General features: G+C 34.2%; 1 protein-coding gene across 1 annotated transcript in view; it reads right to left on the bottom strand.

The window, feature by feature from the left end:
• The window catches only part of epha3 (eph receptor A3), a 136,810-nt gene extending 120,168 nt beyond the window's left edge, over nucleotides 1–16,642 (bottom strand). Inside the window, exons 1-2 of the mRNA XM_016471778.1 lie at nucleotides 16,440–16,642; nucleotides 7,139–7,203 (exon numbers count right to left, since the gene is read on the bottom strand). Of these exons, the coding sequence (XP_016327264.1) occupies nucleotides 7,139–7,203; nucleotides 16,440–16,524 (150 nt within the window). The 5' untranslated portion in view covers nucleotides 16,525–16,642. The remainder of the gene's footprint in view (nucleotides 1–7,138; nucleotides 7,204–16,439) is intronic.
• Between the last annotated feature and the right edge of the window lie 688 nt (nucleotides 16,643–17,330).

Genomic DNA, 17,330 nt, shown 5'->3' with positions numbered 1-17,330 from the left:
CAAGTCTCGGATTATGTTTGGATGTTTGGATCACTGTAAATAAAGCTGCACTTGGGTTCTCACTTCAACTCGCCTTCAGTGGATGATTCGTTACAATTATAGTTTAAATTTATATAAAATGCAATTAGCTAAACTTTAGAATGCTTTGTGACCAACATACATCTTTATATATACATTTCATAATTACTTCTATTGTCTTTGAATTGAGGTTAAAGTTTTTTGCTGAATGCACTGACAAACATTTATGGTAAATTTATATATATATAAATGGATTCTGTCATTTCTATTTATGTCATGTATTTAAAAAGTATTACAGATTTATATTAAACGCAATTAACAACTTATTTTACCCTCTTAAGTAGGATTTAAATGCATCTTTATATGTAATTCCATATAGTGTACTGTTGAATGTACTGACAAGCATTTACTGTAAATTAAACTTTATTTTAATGTAATTTCTATTAAAAACGATATGTCATGTATGTAAATATTTTTGTAAATACACATTTATAATGATTAAGATGCAATTTACTACATTTAAAATATATTAACTTTAAATGTAATATTGAATAACAAACTACTGTAAAAATTACAATAAAAATACAAACTAAACGTTTATTTCATTATTATCGCATGCAGTTTTGTAAAGTATACTTTAAAGAATTGATCGAAGTACACTACAAATGTACATTCAATACAGTTAAGCACACATCTTTTTTACAAGTGATTGGAAAGAAAGAAAGAAAGAAAGAAAGAAAGAAAGAAAGCTTCCAAATATATCATCTGACCTATTTAAAAAATGTATTGCCACCCTAAACAGAGTCAGTGAAGATAGCTACTGGTTGGTTGGTTGTTGTGTTGCTAACAACTTAAGTGTAGCTTACTAAATTGCTTTAGTTTATATGTAGCTTGTATTTCGAGAAGCTACAGTTTCAAATCAGCTTTCCAACACTGTTCAAGAAGCATAAACTCATCCATATTATATTACAAAGAAATACACCTCCCAAAACTAAACTGAAGACACAAATCACTCCAAAAAGGCTTATGTTTATACGTGAGGCCCGTGAGCCCACCCCATTCCCACAATATAGCAGGAAACACTAGAAATGACAAGTGCTTCACCATCTAAGATTTCTTGCACTAGGTCACAGCGGCAACTGTGCCCTATCAGTCAATACCTTTTCATCACAGCTTTTACCACAGAGGAACCATAACACATTGTGTGCTGCCCACTCACCCCACTGCGGCCATATGACGTGCTAATCCACCTTTATAGAGGGGGTTTTCTTTGCACTTTGTACAGCTGGAGACCTTTCACAGTTTCCTTTCAGGGGGAAAAACTAAATGAGTTTCAGCATCATGTTGGAAATATTGTCTTTCGCTGCAGGCGTTGGCGGAGTGTGACTTCAGAAACGCATAATGAAAATGTTGTGTTTGCTGCCTGTTTAGTCTCAGTCGATTATGCTACGATGCAGTAGATCTTCTGGCTTCTACTCCAGATTGTTAGAGGCCAAAATAAGACGAGGAAGTAGGTTATTATGGAATGTTGATGAAGTTTGTGTCAAAACAATCGGTGTTATATTAGTTTTACTGCTTTGAGCTTTCATTTTTTAACTCCTTTTTGCACAACTGACTTATTCAGTTGTTATGAATAATCTATTGTTTTGCATTCATCAAATTACAAAAACAAAATAGAAAAATGAAACATTTTAGTATCTAATTTGTTGAATTATCCTATATATGTGTGTGTGTGTGTGTGTGTGTGTGTGTGTGTGTGTGCGCATACTCGCACACAACTATGTAAAGTTTGTTTAAAATATATAGTGTGAGGAAAAAGTGAAATATTATGCAAAATTAAATAACTGGAATTTATTTTGTTACTGTACCGAAGCCAACAAAATTGGTTTAATATTATCTGTAAAATATTAACTTTATAATAAAGTGTCTCCTTTAAAGTGTCTCTTACATGTGGTTAGAGGTATGAACCAGAAGAGAAACATTTTAAATTTATAAAAAATTTGAAGTTTTATACATACATTTTTATTTATTTATTCGTGTAGCACTTTTCATAACGTTTCACAGTTAACTTTGTCCTAAAAATATATTTTGTAATTTTTATTTCACTCCACACTTAATACTCCTAAATATTTTATTGAATATTTGTACAAAAATACCTACATGATACACATATGATAAATCCAATTAACATGATATAAGACTACTCATACCATAATATATCATTTTAGTCATACCAATCAATCCTAAATGAAGATTTTACACTGTATGTATAAATATTTTTATATATGTCATATTTCAAAAACTGGTTCTGTTACACTAACCAAAGAAAATTATTCTAAAACAATTAAAAATATTTGCAGCCCAGAATATTTACATTTCTGGCCTGTTATCCAGTACAGCCACCAATACTCCCAGTGCGACAATCCTGTTATTCATTCAAAAATCTTAAATGGAATTAAAAACAATGCCAATGCCAAGCCAAGGCAGTGCTCAAGAGCAATTTGCACTTCTCATTCTGCTGCTGAGGTAAAACAGCTTTGGAGAAACGAGGCATTCCAAACCCCAAAACTACAACCACCAATCAAGCTCTTATCGGCGTCTCCACAGATGCCACAGCAAAGATGCTTTTTACAAATTCAAGGAACAATTGCGTAGAGTCTTCAGAGCAGTGCAACATATGGGTAGTCGTGGTGCAGACAGAGCAATCCGACTGCCTTGGGTAATGAATCCCAGGCTGAGGCCTGATGCAATTTGGAGAGGCCGTAATAAACAGCGCTGCGTGTTTAAAGAGCTGTCTGCGCAGGGCCTATTTATATTTACTGCGGCTGCACAGGGAGCATCCGATGGGCTTTAGCTCTTAATTTGCTTTAACCGGGCCGATTTGTGCTTACACTGGCAGAAGGCGGGCGACCCATCCGTCAGTGTCACTGCTGCAGAGGCACATTATTTGAAATCATTTTTAAGGGCATAGCTTTCAGGGCAGCATGCTTATCGCTCCAAACTAGGGAAAAGTCCTGAGTAATTAGAGTTAATTCACCTTGAGAACCTGATCTTTGCCGTAATCGCGACAACGGCTACATGTCGACTTAATAAATCCCAGAGCATTCAGCGCGTATCTGCGAGGGATTTCCTTTTTCATTCTAAATCGCCTTTATGGCTATTGTAGAGATTAACGATGCTTTCTCGGTTGAATTTATGAACATTTAGAAATTAATCTAGCAAATTAGTGCAATTACTCAATTTTCCATAAATGCACTCTACATTAAAAAGCACTTAATATAAAATGCAAATGACCTTTTTTGTTTTTTGCTTCATCTTTTTCTTTTTCTTCTCCCTTGCTTCTAAGAAAGGGAAGCTTTATGTTTTACTGTGCCAACAGTGAAAAAGAACGAGGGGAAACAAGGTTTGGCAGCTATATGGAACAAATTACTGGATTACCTTTAGCAACTGCCAGCAAGTCATTTTAACACATAATAAAGTTTAAGGAACGGTTTGGTCCGAGTAACCCTTGAGACCAATACCTGTGCAGCTCGACAAATAAACATGGTTATTATCGGAAGTTGCGACCTTGAGGTTTTGACAACAGAAATAAAGTACCTTGACTTGTTCTATGCTGACAAGAAAACCATACCTTTGGGCTTAATATTCTCATACATTATTTTATCATGTTTATAATATATGTTCTCTGTATTTTTTTATATAAATGGTCAAAAGTGTGACATAATTAAGTTTTTTTTTTTTTATGTTTTTGAAAGAATTCTCTTATGCTTACCACGGCTACATTTATTTGATCAAATATTAAATAAATATATTAAATTAATTTAAAAGACCTTTTTCTACTTCAATATATATTTTAAATTGTAATTTATTCCCGTGACCAAAGCTGAATTTTCAGCATCATTACTCCAGTCTTCAGTGTCACATGATCCTTCAGAAATCATTATAATATGTGAATCATTCTAATATGCTAATATATGCAAATGTGCTATTCATTCTAATATTTGACACTCATTTATTATCAATTATTTCTTGTGTTCAATTATTAATAATGGTTCTTCTTATTATTATAAATGTTGAGTTTTTGTTGCTTAATATTTTTTTGTGGGATATATGTGTGTGTGTGTGTGTGTGTGTGTGTGTGTGTGTGTGCGCATACTCGCACACAACTATGTAAAGTTTGTTTAAAATATATAGTGTGAGGAAAAAGTGAAATATTATGCAAAATTAAATAACTGGAATTTATTTTGTTACTGTACCGAAGCCAACAAAATTGGTTTAATATTATCTGTAAAATATTAACTTTATAATAAAGTGTCTCCTTTAAAGTGTCTCTTACATGTGGTTAGAGGTATGAACCAGAAGAGAAACATTTTAAATTTATAAAAAATTTGAAGTTTTATACATACATTTTTATTTATTTATTCGTGTAGCACTTTTCATAACGTTTCACAGTTAACTTTGTCCTAAAAATATATTTTGTAATTTTTATTTCACTCCACACTTAATACTCCTAAATATTTTATTGAATATTTGTACAAAAATACCTACATGATACACATATGATAAATCCAATTAACATGATATAAGACTACTCATACCATAATATATCATTTTAGTCATACCAATCAATCCTAAATGAAGATTTTACACTGTATGTATAAATATTTTTATATATGTCATATTTCAAAAACTGGTTCTGTTACACTAACCAAAGAAAATTATTCTAAAACAATTAAAAATATTTGCAGCCCAGAATATTTACATTTCTGGCCTGTTATCCAGTACAGCCACCAATACTCCCAGTGCGACAATCCTGTTATTCATTCAAAAATCTTAAATGGAATTAAAAACAATGCCAATGCCAAGCCAAGGCAGTGCTCAAGAGCAATTTGCACTTCTCATTCTGCTGCTGAGGTAAAACAGCTTTGGAGAAACGAGGCATTCCAAACCCCAAAACTACAACCACCAATCAAGCTCTTATCGGCGTCTCCACAGATGCCACAGCAAAGATGCTTTTTACAAATTCAAGGAACAATTGCGTAGAGTCTTCAGAGCAGTGCAACATATGGGTAGTCGTGGTGCAGACAGAGCAATCCGACTGCCTTGGGTAATGAATCCCAGGCTGAGGCCTGATGCAATTTGGAGAGGCCGTAATAAACAGCGCTGCGTGTTTAAAGAGCTGTCTGCGCAGGGCCTATTTATATTTACTGCGGCTGCACAGGGAGCATCCGATGGGCTTTAGCTCTTAATTTGCTTTAACCGGGCCGATTTGTGCTTACACTGGCAGAAGGCGGGCGACCCATCCGTCAGTGTCACTGCTGCAGAGGCACATTATTTGAAATCATTTTTAAGGGCATAGCTTTCAGGGCAGCATGCTTATCGCTCCAAACTAGGGAAAAGTCCTGAGTAATTAGAGTTAATTCACCTTGAGAACCTGATCTTTGCCGTAATCGCGACAACGGCTACATGTCGACTTAATAAATCCCAGAGCATTCAGCGCGTATCTGCGAGGGATTTCCTTTTTCATTCTAAATCGCCTTTATGGCTATTGTAGAGATTAACGATGCTTTCTCGGTTGAATTTATGAACATTTAGAAATTAATCTAGCAAATTAGTGCAATTACTCAATTTTCCATAAATGCACTCTACATTAAAAAGCACTTAATATAAAATGCAAATGACCTTTTTTGTTTTTTGCTTCATCTTTTTCTTTTTCTTCTCCCTTGCTTCTAAGAAAGGGAAGCTTTATGTTTTACTGTGCCAACAGTGAAAAAGAACGAGGGGAAACAAGGTTTGGCAGCTATATGGAACAAATTACTGGATTACCTTTAGCAACTGCCAGCAAGTCATTTTAACACATAATAAAGTTTAAGGAACGGTTTGGTCCGAGTAACCCTTGAGACCAATACCTGTGCAGCTCGACAAATAAACATGGTTATTATCGGAAGTTGCGACCTTGAGGTTTTGACAACAGAAATAAAGTACCTTGACTTGTTCTATGCTGACAAGAAAACCATACCTTTGGGCTTAATATTCTCATACATTATTTTATCATGTTTATAATATATGTTCTCTGTATTTTTTTATATAAATGGTCAAAAGTGTGACATAATTAAGTTTTTTTTTTTTTATGTTTTTGAAAGAATTCTCTTATGCTTACCACGGCTACATTTATTTGATCAAATATTAAATAAATATATTAAATTAATTTAAAAGACCTTTTTCTACTTCAATATATATTTTAAATTGTAATTTATTCCCGTGACCAAAGCTGAATTTTCAGCATCATTACTCCAGTCTTCAGTGTCACATGATCCTTCAGAAATCATTATAATATGTGAATCATTCTAATATGCTAATATATGCAAATGTGCTATTCATTCTAATATTTGACACTCATTTATTATCAATTATTTCTTGTGTTCAATTATTAATAATGGTTCTTCTTATTATTATAAATGTTGAGTTTTTGTTGCTTAATATTTTTTTGTGGGAACTGTGATACATTTCAGGTTTCTTTTTAAAAACTGTGTTCAACACTGAAAATAATATGAAATAAAATATGTTTCAGTAAATCAAAATATTAGAATGATTTCTGAAGGATCATGTGACACTGAAGACTGGTGTAATGATGCTGGAAATTCAGCTTTGTATCACAGGAATAAATTACATGTTAAAACATGTTCAAATACGAAAGAGTTATTTTAAATAGCAATACAATTTTACAATATCACTCTTTTTACTATATTTTTGATCAAATAAATGCAGCCTTGGTAAGCATAAGAGACCATTTTCAAAAACACTAAAAAAAGCTTAATCATTTCAGACTTTCACCAGTAAAAAAATAAATAAAAATAAATACATTTTCACCGGTATAAATTAGTATTTAAAAAATTAAAATGTAATTATAATTTTATTGTCAAACCCCTAATTATTTTGTAAAATTATCCAAACAAAATCACTTGAAATTATCATTTTAGTTTTTGAAACTTAACTCAAAATAATAAATGCCCCAAAAACTACACACATAATTTTTGCTCCCCAACAGCATCCTCACAGCACAAAATGTCTGTTCTCTTCTTTTCCACTAAGAAATATAGATTAGGTCTGCAGCACTCACCCCGTGGGATGGGGATGATATCCAGCCCAGCTCCCCTTGGCTTGCTTTGGAGTCCAACAGGTTAACTAGAAAAGGAGAGAGAAGGGGAGAGAAACAAATAAGCAGTTAGCCCTTTTTAGATCAGGTTTCACCCCCCGCCACATGTCCACTCGGGCCGGGATATGGCTCTGAGTGTGTAGCGTCCCGATCAACACAGTATTTACTCAGCTGCACTGCTTTATGCCACAATCCAATTAAACAAACAATGGACTCATCCTTCAAACGAGTATTTTTTTCAGTTAGCCGCACTAGCTTTAACCGGCCGGAGAAAAGTTACCCTCGTTACCCCATGCATGACGGGATCGTTAATGTCTGACCCATCGTTGATCCTTTGTGTTTCTGAGTATTATTTCTGTGATAGGCATCCTTTAACAAGGCGAATAAATCACAAATGGTTTCTTTTATCTAACAGACACCATCCGAAAGGATTCAATATTTTAAAGCGATGTGTTGATAAGAGATTATAGCTAGAACAATTATTGTTTTGAATGCACCCATTTAAGGTGACGTTTTTACTGCATAATTACACAAATAAGTACTGAGCAATATTAAATACAAGTAGGTTAAGATTAGGGTTAGGGTTTGGTTTAGGGTTAGTTACTAATTATTGCATAATTTGCTGTTATGACTATAAAAGTTCATGTAACTATGCCAGCTCAAAACAAAGTCTTAGCAAAATGCTACATTTTCTCACTAACATGGTATAATAACTTTAATTAATTAAATGTAAAAAACATTTATTTAAATCAGTAATGTTTAAAATATCATTTCACAGTGCATTTAGTTCCAAAACACTTTCGCAGTTAACTTTGTCCTAAAAAATATTTAGCAATTTTTCTTAAATAATTTTTATAGAATATTTGATATATGATATACATATGATAAATCAAATGAATGTGATATAATACATAGCATATGACTTTAGTCACACTGATCAAATCCTAAATAAATAGATGAAATAAATAAATAACAATATATACAGTTATTTATTTAATGATACAAAATATATATTTTTCACCACTTTCAAAAAATATATTAATTTATAAATAATAGAAATTGAAAATAAATATATTCATAGGACACATTCTTTATTTTCCCTTCATATTTTGCTTATTAATGCTTTTCTAATTTATGCGATATAAATATTGGACAATTCTCTGATGTTATTGTTTTATTTCACGCATACAATAGTTAATCTGTATCTGTCTTTGTATTCAATATTTATTTCTATCTGTGTAGAAATTTTCATTTTTATTAAACACAATATCAAATCCTTGTCCAATCCAATCAATTAAAATGAAGGAAACAACAACAACAAAAACAAAGATAAAAATCAATGGAAAATGAAAGCTAAAACAACGAGAGATGACAGAAAGGAAAGGAAATACTGCATTATTAAAAATGGCTGGCTGGCTGCATGGCATGCTGCAGCCGAGAAGGTCGTGACAAGCTCTTGACATCTCAGTGTCTCCTTCTCTCATAACAACAGCTCCTGTTTGATTGAGCAAGGCTTCTACAGGCACAAAGAGAGAGAGAGAACAAAAGCCTCCGTCGGCGTACAGTAAATGCATAATCCCAGCTGACATGTGGGCCACTCAGCATGGCGTCTATGGCCCCTACTATAGCTGTGTCACTCATTCTCCCTACAGCGACGGCCAGGAAACATCCAGCCAAACCACAAATGGACATATGGGACATGGATGACATAAACCTTTCTTTTCTAAAAGTGCCTAGAAACATATACTTTAATGCCAGCATTTATTTTCTTATCACAAAGCGTGACATGATGTCCGAGTGCACCTTCTAAACATAAGCAATCTGTTCCTAGTACCAGTCAGACATTTGGACACACCTACTCATTCTTTAATATTTATTTTTATTAACTCATGTATTACTTTGCTCATTTTAGAGCAATAGTGAAGTCATCGAAATGATAAAATAACACCATTTTTAAATATGGAAATTTGGTAGTGACCAAAAACATAGCATTAACACTGACCAAAAAATTAAAATATCTCCTATTTGAGATTTTTCTCTGGAACGCTCTGGAAATTCACACAACCAACATCATGAGATGCATAATAAGATGTTTTTATAAAAGTACTGAAGTTAACATTTATGCTGAACACTTTTCATTGTTTACTTTTATAATTTATTTACTTTATTAATGATTATTATAATATTATTTTACATTATCATTACTGCGTAATGTATTTAAATAAAATAATAAAATCAAATCAAATTTGTAGAGACAAAAATCTGACAAGGAAGCAGATTTTTATGGAATGTTGATGGGAACCATGTGAAGTTTGAGCCATTTTTAGCCAGTTTTATATTAATTTTATTTTCAGTATTGAATTGTTTTACTTTTTTTTACTTGTTTACTTGCTATTAATAATCTATTGTTTTTCATTCATCAAATTACAAATACAAATAGAAAATTAAAACAATTAGATTAATGATTTGTAGTATCTAACTGACTGAATTATCAAAAAAAGTTTTGTATTTTAGTTTTGTACAGAATGCATAATTTCATATGACGGGACAATTAAATTAAATTAAATTAAATTAAATTATTTCATATGACGGGACAATTAAATTAAATTAAATTAAATTAAATTCAATTCAATTCAATTCAATTCAATTCAATTCAATTCAATTCAATTCAATTCAATTCAATTCAATTCAATTCAATTCAATTCAATTCAATTCAATTCAATTCAATTCAATTCAATTCAATTCAATTCAATTCAATTCAATTCAGTTTTGCCTGTGTGTCTACCAAACTAATTTCAAACATTTTCAAACAATTCAAAGATTTAATTATTATTTTTTCTTTAAAAGATGAGAAGGTTTTTAAGATCATGAGAAGCATAAATTCAGTCAGGTGCATCCATAATTTTGACTGCTAGTCCACATATCAGGAGCTGTGAGGAGAGTCTGCTACAGACCCCATTATCAAATTCCAGCAGAAAACGGCACCGCACCTGAGCACTAGCCAAACAGCTGGCTGTTCTCATACTGTAGATGATCCCTATTAACTATAATAAAGCTATCTGCTTATGTCAGATAATGGCAGCTCACATCCAGCTTTGTTGGTTCCAATTTCAGTTTCTCAATGAGCCGAGCCCGCATCTCAAATTGAGCCGGCCAGGGAAATTTGAGACCATAAAATTAGAAAGCTACATGGGTGAGGCGGATTTCTGCAGCTGTAAGAGAAGGAAATCACATCCAACGTCATTCTCACCCTCTCCACCAAAAGTGGAGCATCAAGCAACGCATCCAACACAAAACAGAGGGCTGATTATGAACAGCTGATCCAATGGCCATCTCATCCAACCAACTATACCAGACAAGATAGGTAAATCAATACAGGAGCGAGACAATAATCTAAGATTCCAACCACAGGCCGCCAAGGGCTTTCTGTCTCTCTAATGTATCATCTCTGCACTACTAGCTATTGTTTGCCTTTCATCAGCACATGGCACATTGATCGCACACATTAACAGTGCTGAAAAAGAGACAATGGTAATGTTTCATTCGCAAACTATCTAAGAACAGCTCAATGTGAAATGTAATGGTTACGTGACTAATGACAAATTACTTTTTTAGCTGAAGTGTGGGGCAATTGTAATAACGTTTACATTTTCCTTCACAACTCACAAACTACTACAAATCTACCCACCATCTTTTACTATAATAAACATGTACAACAGAAATAGTACCACAATTATATTTACATTGAGATCATACTATTGAATTTAACAAAGAAGACAAGAAGTCTGTGTTTAGAATACCTCATTATTTTTACCCATCAACCTAGAGATAAAATAGATATACACTTCAATTCAAATGCATCATAATTTCACTTTTATATCATACTATGGATAGCTATAAAGTATAGATATACATTTAAATTCAACGGTATTACAATTTTACTTTTATATGATATTATGGGTAGTCGACAACAAATGCAATAGGTGCAATATTTTAGGTAAGTTGAAAAATGAAAATCCATTTAAAAGTATTTAAAGCAACATGTTAAGCTATTTTCCGCAAAAAAAATAAAATAAAAATAAATGTTGTTTAATATGAACTCAAAATAAACTCAAAATAATAAAATAAATGAAATAAAATAAAATAATACAAGAATTTTTTGAATATACTGCTACATGTTTTATTTAAAATTGTCTTTAAAAAAATGTTCTGCGGCAACAACCCACATGCTGAATAAGTATCATCACTCCAATATCGTGTTTGTAAAAAAAATGTAGTGTGTTGCAAATCGCCTTTTTATTAATCCTTTGTCACATAATTCTTAAGATTTCACTGTATTTGAAGCGATAAGGATAAAGTTCTCGCAGAAAATAGCCACCAACCTTGAACATAGCTGTGATCACGGCTGTCGATTATGATCTGAATGCGATTTGCATGGGTATAAGAGAACCATATGGCCCGTAAATGGCACAGTGCCTTCTCTTCTCGCCGTCCTCTTCACCTCTCAGTTAGTTAATTAAATCGGTTATTGAATTAAGATGAGAGTCAGGTGTCTGAACACCTCAGAACCGCCGGGTCCTCGGACAGCAGAGGAGCTGATGCCTGGCTTTATTCAAATCTGACTGTGGGTGTATAAGACACATGGCGGATTATTTTCAAAGGATTTTCGAGTGAGGACAAGAGGCCGCGATATGTGTGTCCAAAATATCCACTGCTGCTCCAATGATCCCTTTTCTCACCCGCACTAAATCCTCCCCTGCAGCTGGTCTACCTTCACCAAGGGTCGCCACGAACCCCAAAACCTTTCTGAGAGGTCAATACTTGTAATAATTCCCCAACTCAACTATCTAAAAAAACAAAAATAAACACATTCAAATGGAAAAACAATAGCAACTCGCAGGTCTTGCAACTTGATCGAAGCTTCCGCCCATAGTGGCACGATGGCAATGAAGTATTAACCTCTACGCCATGAATAATTCAGTCGCGTCTCAGGGTGTCTGCCTCAGCCCTTTCGAATGTTTACAGCTTTTCTGTCCACCATCTCCATCCAAAATCCACCCATCAGCTGGACCACACATGTTACTGTTATATTGATGATATGGTATGCATTGGATGCGTTTGTACATGTAAGCACATTTCCAAATGTCTACAAACGTAGCATCACTCGCAAAACATTAGCCGTCCCGTCTGGAAGCTACAGTGCACCATGACATCTCACCACACCATGTCATGCTGCCATCACATAGTCTGTACGAGCGAAGCACTGTGGCTTGCAAACTGCGCCATCTTGGCCACAAGTTAGAAAATGGAAACCTTAGTAACGTAGTTGTGATGTATGATTTGTTAACATTTATATTGATGCTTTTGGCAGATGCTTTATTCTGGAGCTGATGGGCTTTGAGGAGATTTCCTGAAATATTTCAGGGAGACTTTTGTTGTTTTAGTTGAAATCGGCGTGTAAGGACTCGGCGTGTAACTGCTGTAATCCCACATGCTCGGAAAACTGTCTGTCGTGAGCGTACGGATGACAGGATAGGCGATATGCATCAGACTGCTCCCAAAAGTTTACCCACCACAAACATTGGACTCACATAGGCCAAGCTAAATGGCAGAAAGATTAATTTGATTCTTTAAACAGAAGTATGTTTCACTAGGCAGTGTGCCCAGATCCACAAAAAGAAGATATAATTTCCCTGTTTTTTTTGTTGTTGTTTTTTTATGCCATGTGTTGCTTATTAAAAAAGCCAAATTTTGCGCTGGCATTAAACCCACTTCTACTAATTGAGAAAATTACCATTATTATTAAATAAACTTTACACCAGGAAAGCTCAATGTGTATATTTTAAGTATATGGAAGAAAAAAAATAAGTATGAAAAAAAAATACTATTAGCAATCTCAACTATTACCCGAGAGAGATAGAAAAAGATATAAAAATTTGTTGTGAGCAAAAAAAAAGGAGCAAAATATGAGTGCTTTGATGCTGTGTGCATCTATAGGACAGTGTAAGTAGGCCTCAAGTTACACTGTTGTTTTCACAGCCATTAGGAAAAATGCAGTAAAAAAATAGTCAAGAATATTTTTAGATTATTACTGTGCTGCTATGATATTCAGAAAAGACCTACCTAAATTACAGAGCTCAATTGGTGAGTGTTTATTTATTTATAATAATAATAATTATTATTATTATTATATGTAGGTGTTGTTTATAGATGCTGTAGGCTATAGTTAATTAGCCTAGAGTTTTCAGTATTAAAATTGTCCCCAAACTTTGTAATCGTTTAAAAAGAAAAAAAACAATGCAGCCAGCTGTAGCTTTTAAAATGTATTTTAATGCTTAATTTTGCTCAGTTCAATTAAATTGACATAGTAACGTGTTTCGGGCTTTATCCTCTATCTTCAAAGACACATAGGTTATAACACACACGTTGACCGACACGAATGAGGAATGAGGTCGCAATGAGGTTCGCTCTACAAAGATTTGGTTATTAAAATTCATTCCATGCAATAAAGACTTTGCTTTAAAGTTTTGATTATTATTGTTATTCCTATTTCACGACCTGATTTTAAGGGTTAAAGTGCACAGCCTGTGTAGTAAATCGGCCTATTTCAGCCCGAGCAGAAGAAAACGTTTCATCTGAAAAGTCATTGGTGTCAGGTCAAGAAACAGTTGTATGGGATAAATACAAACATTAAATATAAATACAAAAACTGAAAGGCGTTTCAAACTCTACTAGAGTTTATTTCCTGAGCAAAAGGGGGAAATAGGCTACTGAGTAGCTTCGCATCGATAGCCTATATATAACTTTTGAATATTGCCTCTGAAAGGATTTATGAGTCTCATAATATTTTTTTTTTTGAATGAATGAATGCTCGTAGTGTACATGTATTATTCTAAGAAAGGGGGTTAATATGAACATGACATGTATAGTTGAACATCTTTTTTAATCAAATCATAATTCAATCGAGGCAGACTGCGTCAATAGGCTACATGAATTTCGGGAGGTGAGCCGCGATTTCCTAGAGGTCACCGAACTGGCCTCTGACTGTTCTGACACGTTCAATATTAGTTAATAAAACTATAAACCTTCCATTTTTATTAATTAAGATCTTATTAGGAGATTATAAACACCACACTTGAACTGATTTGGCGACTGCAATCTGTAAAAAAAAAGCACTTTACTTTAAGTGATATCAATAGCTGTGGCTCTATACTGACACTCTCTGGTGAAAAACACGTCCCATTACATACTTTTTCAGCAAAAGGTAATTCACAGCCCATAAATCACAATAAGAGAGAAAAGCCGCTCTGTTCGACAGCTAAAATATCACTACATATTAGACGTAGGCTATCGCCCACCTCTGAGTTGAACGCATATGAGCACATCTTATCTTTCTACAAAGATCATTCTACACTCTGATACAAAAATACCAATTCTAAACCCAATAATAGCAAATTGGCCTGAATATTTGTTTCATTCCGAACATAAAGTCACAAAACTAAACGAATCTTTCCATCTTCTGTATCTCTTCACTGAATAAGACTAACAAAAGTCGCCATTTCTTTTTTCTCTAACTAGACCAAATATAGTCAAGTCAGAGCACCTGAAGTTTTGGAAATGCTAATAAACAGGCCTGTATATCCAATATGTGACAATGACGGAAACTTTTCTAATTAGTATAATGATGGACTATACACAAAGGTTTACTGTCTCGTCACGTCTCATTCCCCACCCCCGAGCGACTATGGAAAATAAAAAACTTTATAGCTCTGAACGGGACAAACAATGCTAATCACTGTGAACAAAACAGTTAGGGATACGCATGATATACATTAAAATGCTGTGCACACGCATTTAAAGCATATAATAAAAATAAATAAAACATAGGCCCTGTCCGTTATTTTGGCCTAGGCTACAGTGTCTACATCTAGATCCCGCCGCTTCTTAAAGTGTTTCACAAAGGACGTTTAGATGTCAAAATACAAATGCAGTGTCCTAGAAATAACAACTGTTTTGTTAAAAATACGCAGATTGCATCTGTACCTAACTTTGCTGCCTTCAAATGTTGACAGGCTTAAGATTTTAAGTTATTGACTTTAACGACTATTTCGATTGTACTGTCACTTGATCACTTTATTTGAAATCTCATTCGCTTGTAGGCCTTTACTGTATTAGGCTATACAGGTTATCCAATAGGCCATATATGATTGGAAAAAAAAAAAGAATATGTCAACACGCGCTATTATGTTTAAGTTAATAACTAATCGTGATGAATAGCACTAGATAACTGAAACAACGTCGGCACCAGTAAACTTGAATGTAACCTATTACTTTTGAGTAATATTCATAAAATCTGTATGCAGCTTATAATAGTAAATATAAACACTTCAAAATATGCTTTACGTTAACATCAACGTGTATTGCTTTACGTAAAAAATTAATTCATAATTAAATAAAAAATAAAGAAGAAGAGGAAGAGGCTATTTGAATATGTGACAGACACCCGATGGCAGGTAAATATCTGCTTACCCAATTGGCGCATTTGAAGCAAAGTATATCCAATAAGTTTAAGTATTTCACGTAATAAAACAAAAGCGCAGTGCAACTGAATAAAGTCGGCGCACAAACTTACAGCGCATGTATATACAGTATGCCTCATAGCTAGACTCCATACAAAATAGCGACAAAATAATTTAAGCAATTTAATAAATCAAATGGACAAAGAGTCTTCACATACAGCCTAGTTTAAGATTATGCGGTACGCTCCGTTGATTTTCGGACTGGATTTTGCGCTCAGTCGTTGCGCGTTCGTGATCGATCGATCGTTTCAAAACATGCTTTTATCATGTAGCTCAAGCGACCCTAACAAACAACAATAAACAGTACTAAAAGTTGAATCTGCAGCAATACCTTTGCATCAATTTCTCGCGCAAGCAATTCAATGCGTTTTGCGCAGAACTGCGATATTATTGATTCTCAGAATAAATCGGTTCACTTGGAGCTGTTCTGACATAAAGTGAACGGGCGAGCGTTTAAGCAATATGGTCGAATTCGCCGCTGCTTATTGGATGAGCTTCGGAGGTAAAGCAGGTAACTATTCACTTCGATTTCATTTTGCCCTGTCAAAGCTGAGCAGAAATAAAACCCTGTCTGGTCCAGCGCAAGTCATTTGGCAGTATTGTAAAGACAGAGTCTATGACACGCTACAGTATTAGCAGAGATGAGGTAGGCTATAATACGTCTCTTACTCCAGACGTTATCTTACCTTCATTGGATGGATGAATAATGAATTCTGCGCTGGAAATAAACGTGAAGAGAAAAAGGAAAAGTATTAAGGTTTTGCAATCCATGATAGCAGTTGAAGGGGCGAAACAAGGTACATAACTCCATGAAGCATGCCACTCATGTGAGGGCTTCTGTTCCGACACAAGTTACCATTCTCGGCTCAGAGGCTGATGTCAAGTTTGACACCGGAGACGAGGAGGAGTCTCTCTCTCTCTCTCTCTCTCTCTCTCCTCAGTTCTCACCGGGAGCTTCCCTTTTTCGCTGGGTCCTACACACCAGACAGCGCCGTTTATTAGACCGGCAGGTTCAACAGAGGTCATGTCATCTCTCGGAAATTGAAGGGAAGACAAAAACACAAGAGGCAGCTCATCAAATTCCAGTTACTATATGTCACTATATGCACTTGCTTTGCCTAAAAAACAGCACTAAGCTCTACACATTTATCACAAAACCTTGAGCTACAACACATGACATTCTTTGGGCAAATAAATGTTATGGTCAAACTTACCATGTTGAGCCTATAAGAACTAAATAATACTAATGACATATATTTTAATGCTATTTATTGAGAAAATTGCAAATACACTGTATTGCACAGAAGGAATGAAAACTACACACTAAAAGCAAAAACAAAAAAGGAAAATATAAAAAAAGAAAGAAAGAAAGAAAGAAAAAGAAATAAAGACAGTAATGTAAAATATTACAAATGTTCAATGTTTTATTTTTGCGTTTAATTCACAAAACTGCACTGTCACTGGAATGTGCAAATAGGTCTCAGACATTAACTGCATTAATATTCATACAGAAACACTATGTAGGCTGCATGCTGTCATATTAGGCTTTTAAAACCTAACAGCTGTTGGGTGGAGAG

The sequence above is a fragment of the Sinocyclocheilus anshuiensis genome, unplaced genomic scaffold (genome assembly GCF_001515605.1).
Source record: "Sinocyclocheilus anshuiensis isolate Anshui unplaced genomic scaffold, SAMN03320099.WGS_v1.1 scaffold616, whole genome shotgun sequence".
NCBI classification, from domain to species: Eukaryota; Metazoa; Chordata; class Actinopteri; order Cypriniformes; family Cyprinidae; genus Sinocyclocheilus; species Sinocyclocheilus anshuiensis.
The sequence above is the reverse complement of the archived record's forward strand: the minus strand, read 5'-3'. Positions and strand labels throughout refer to the sequence as shown.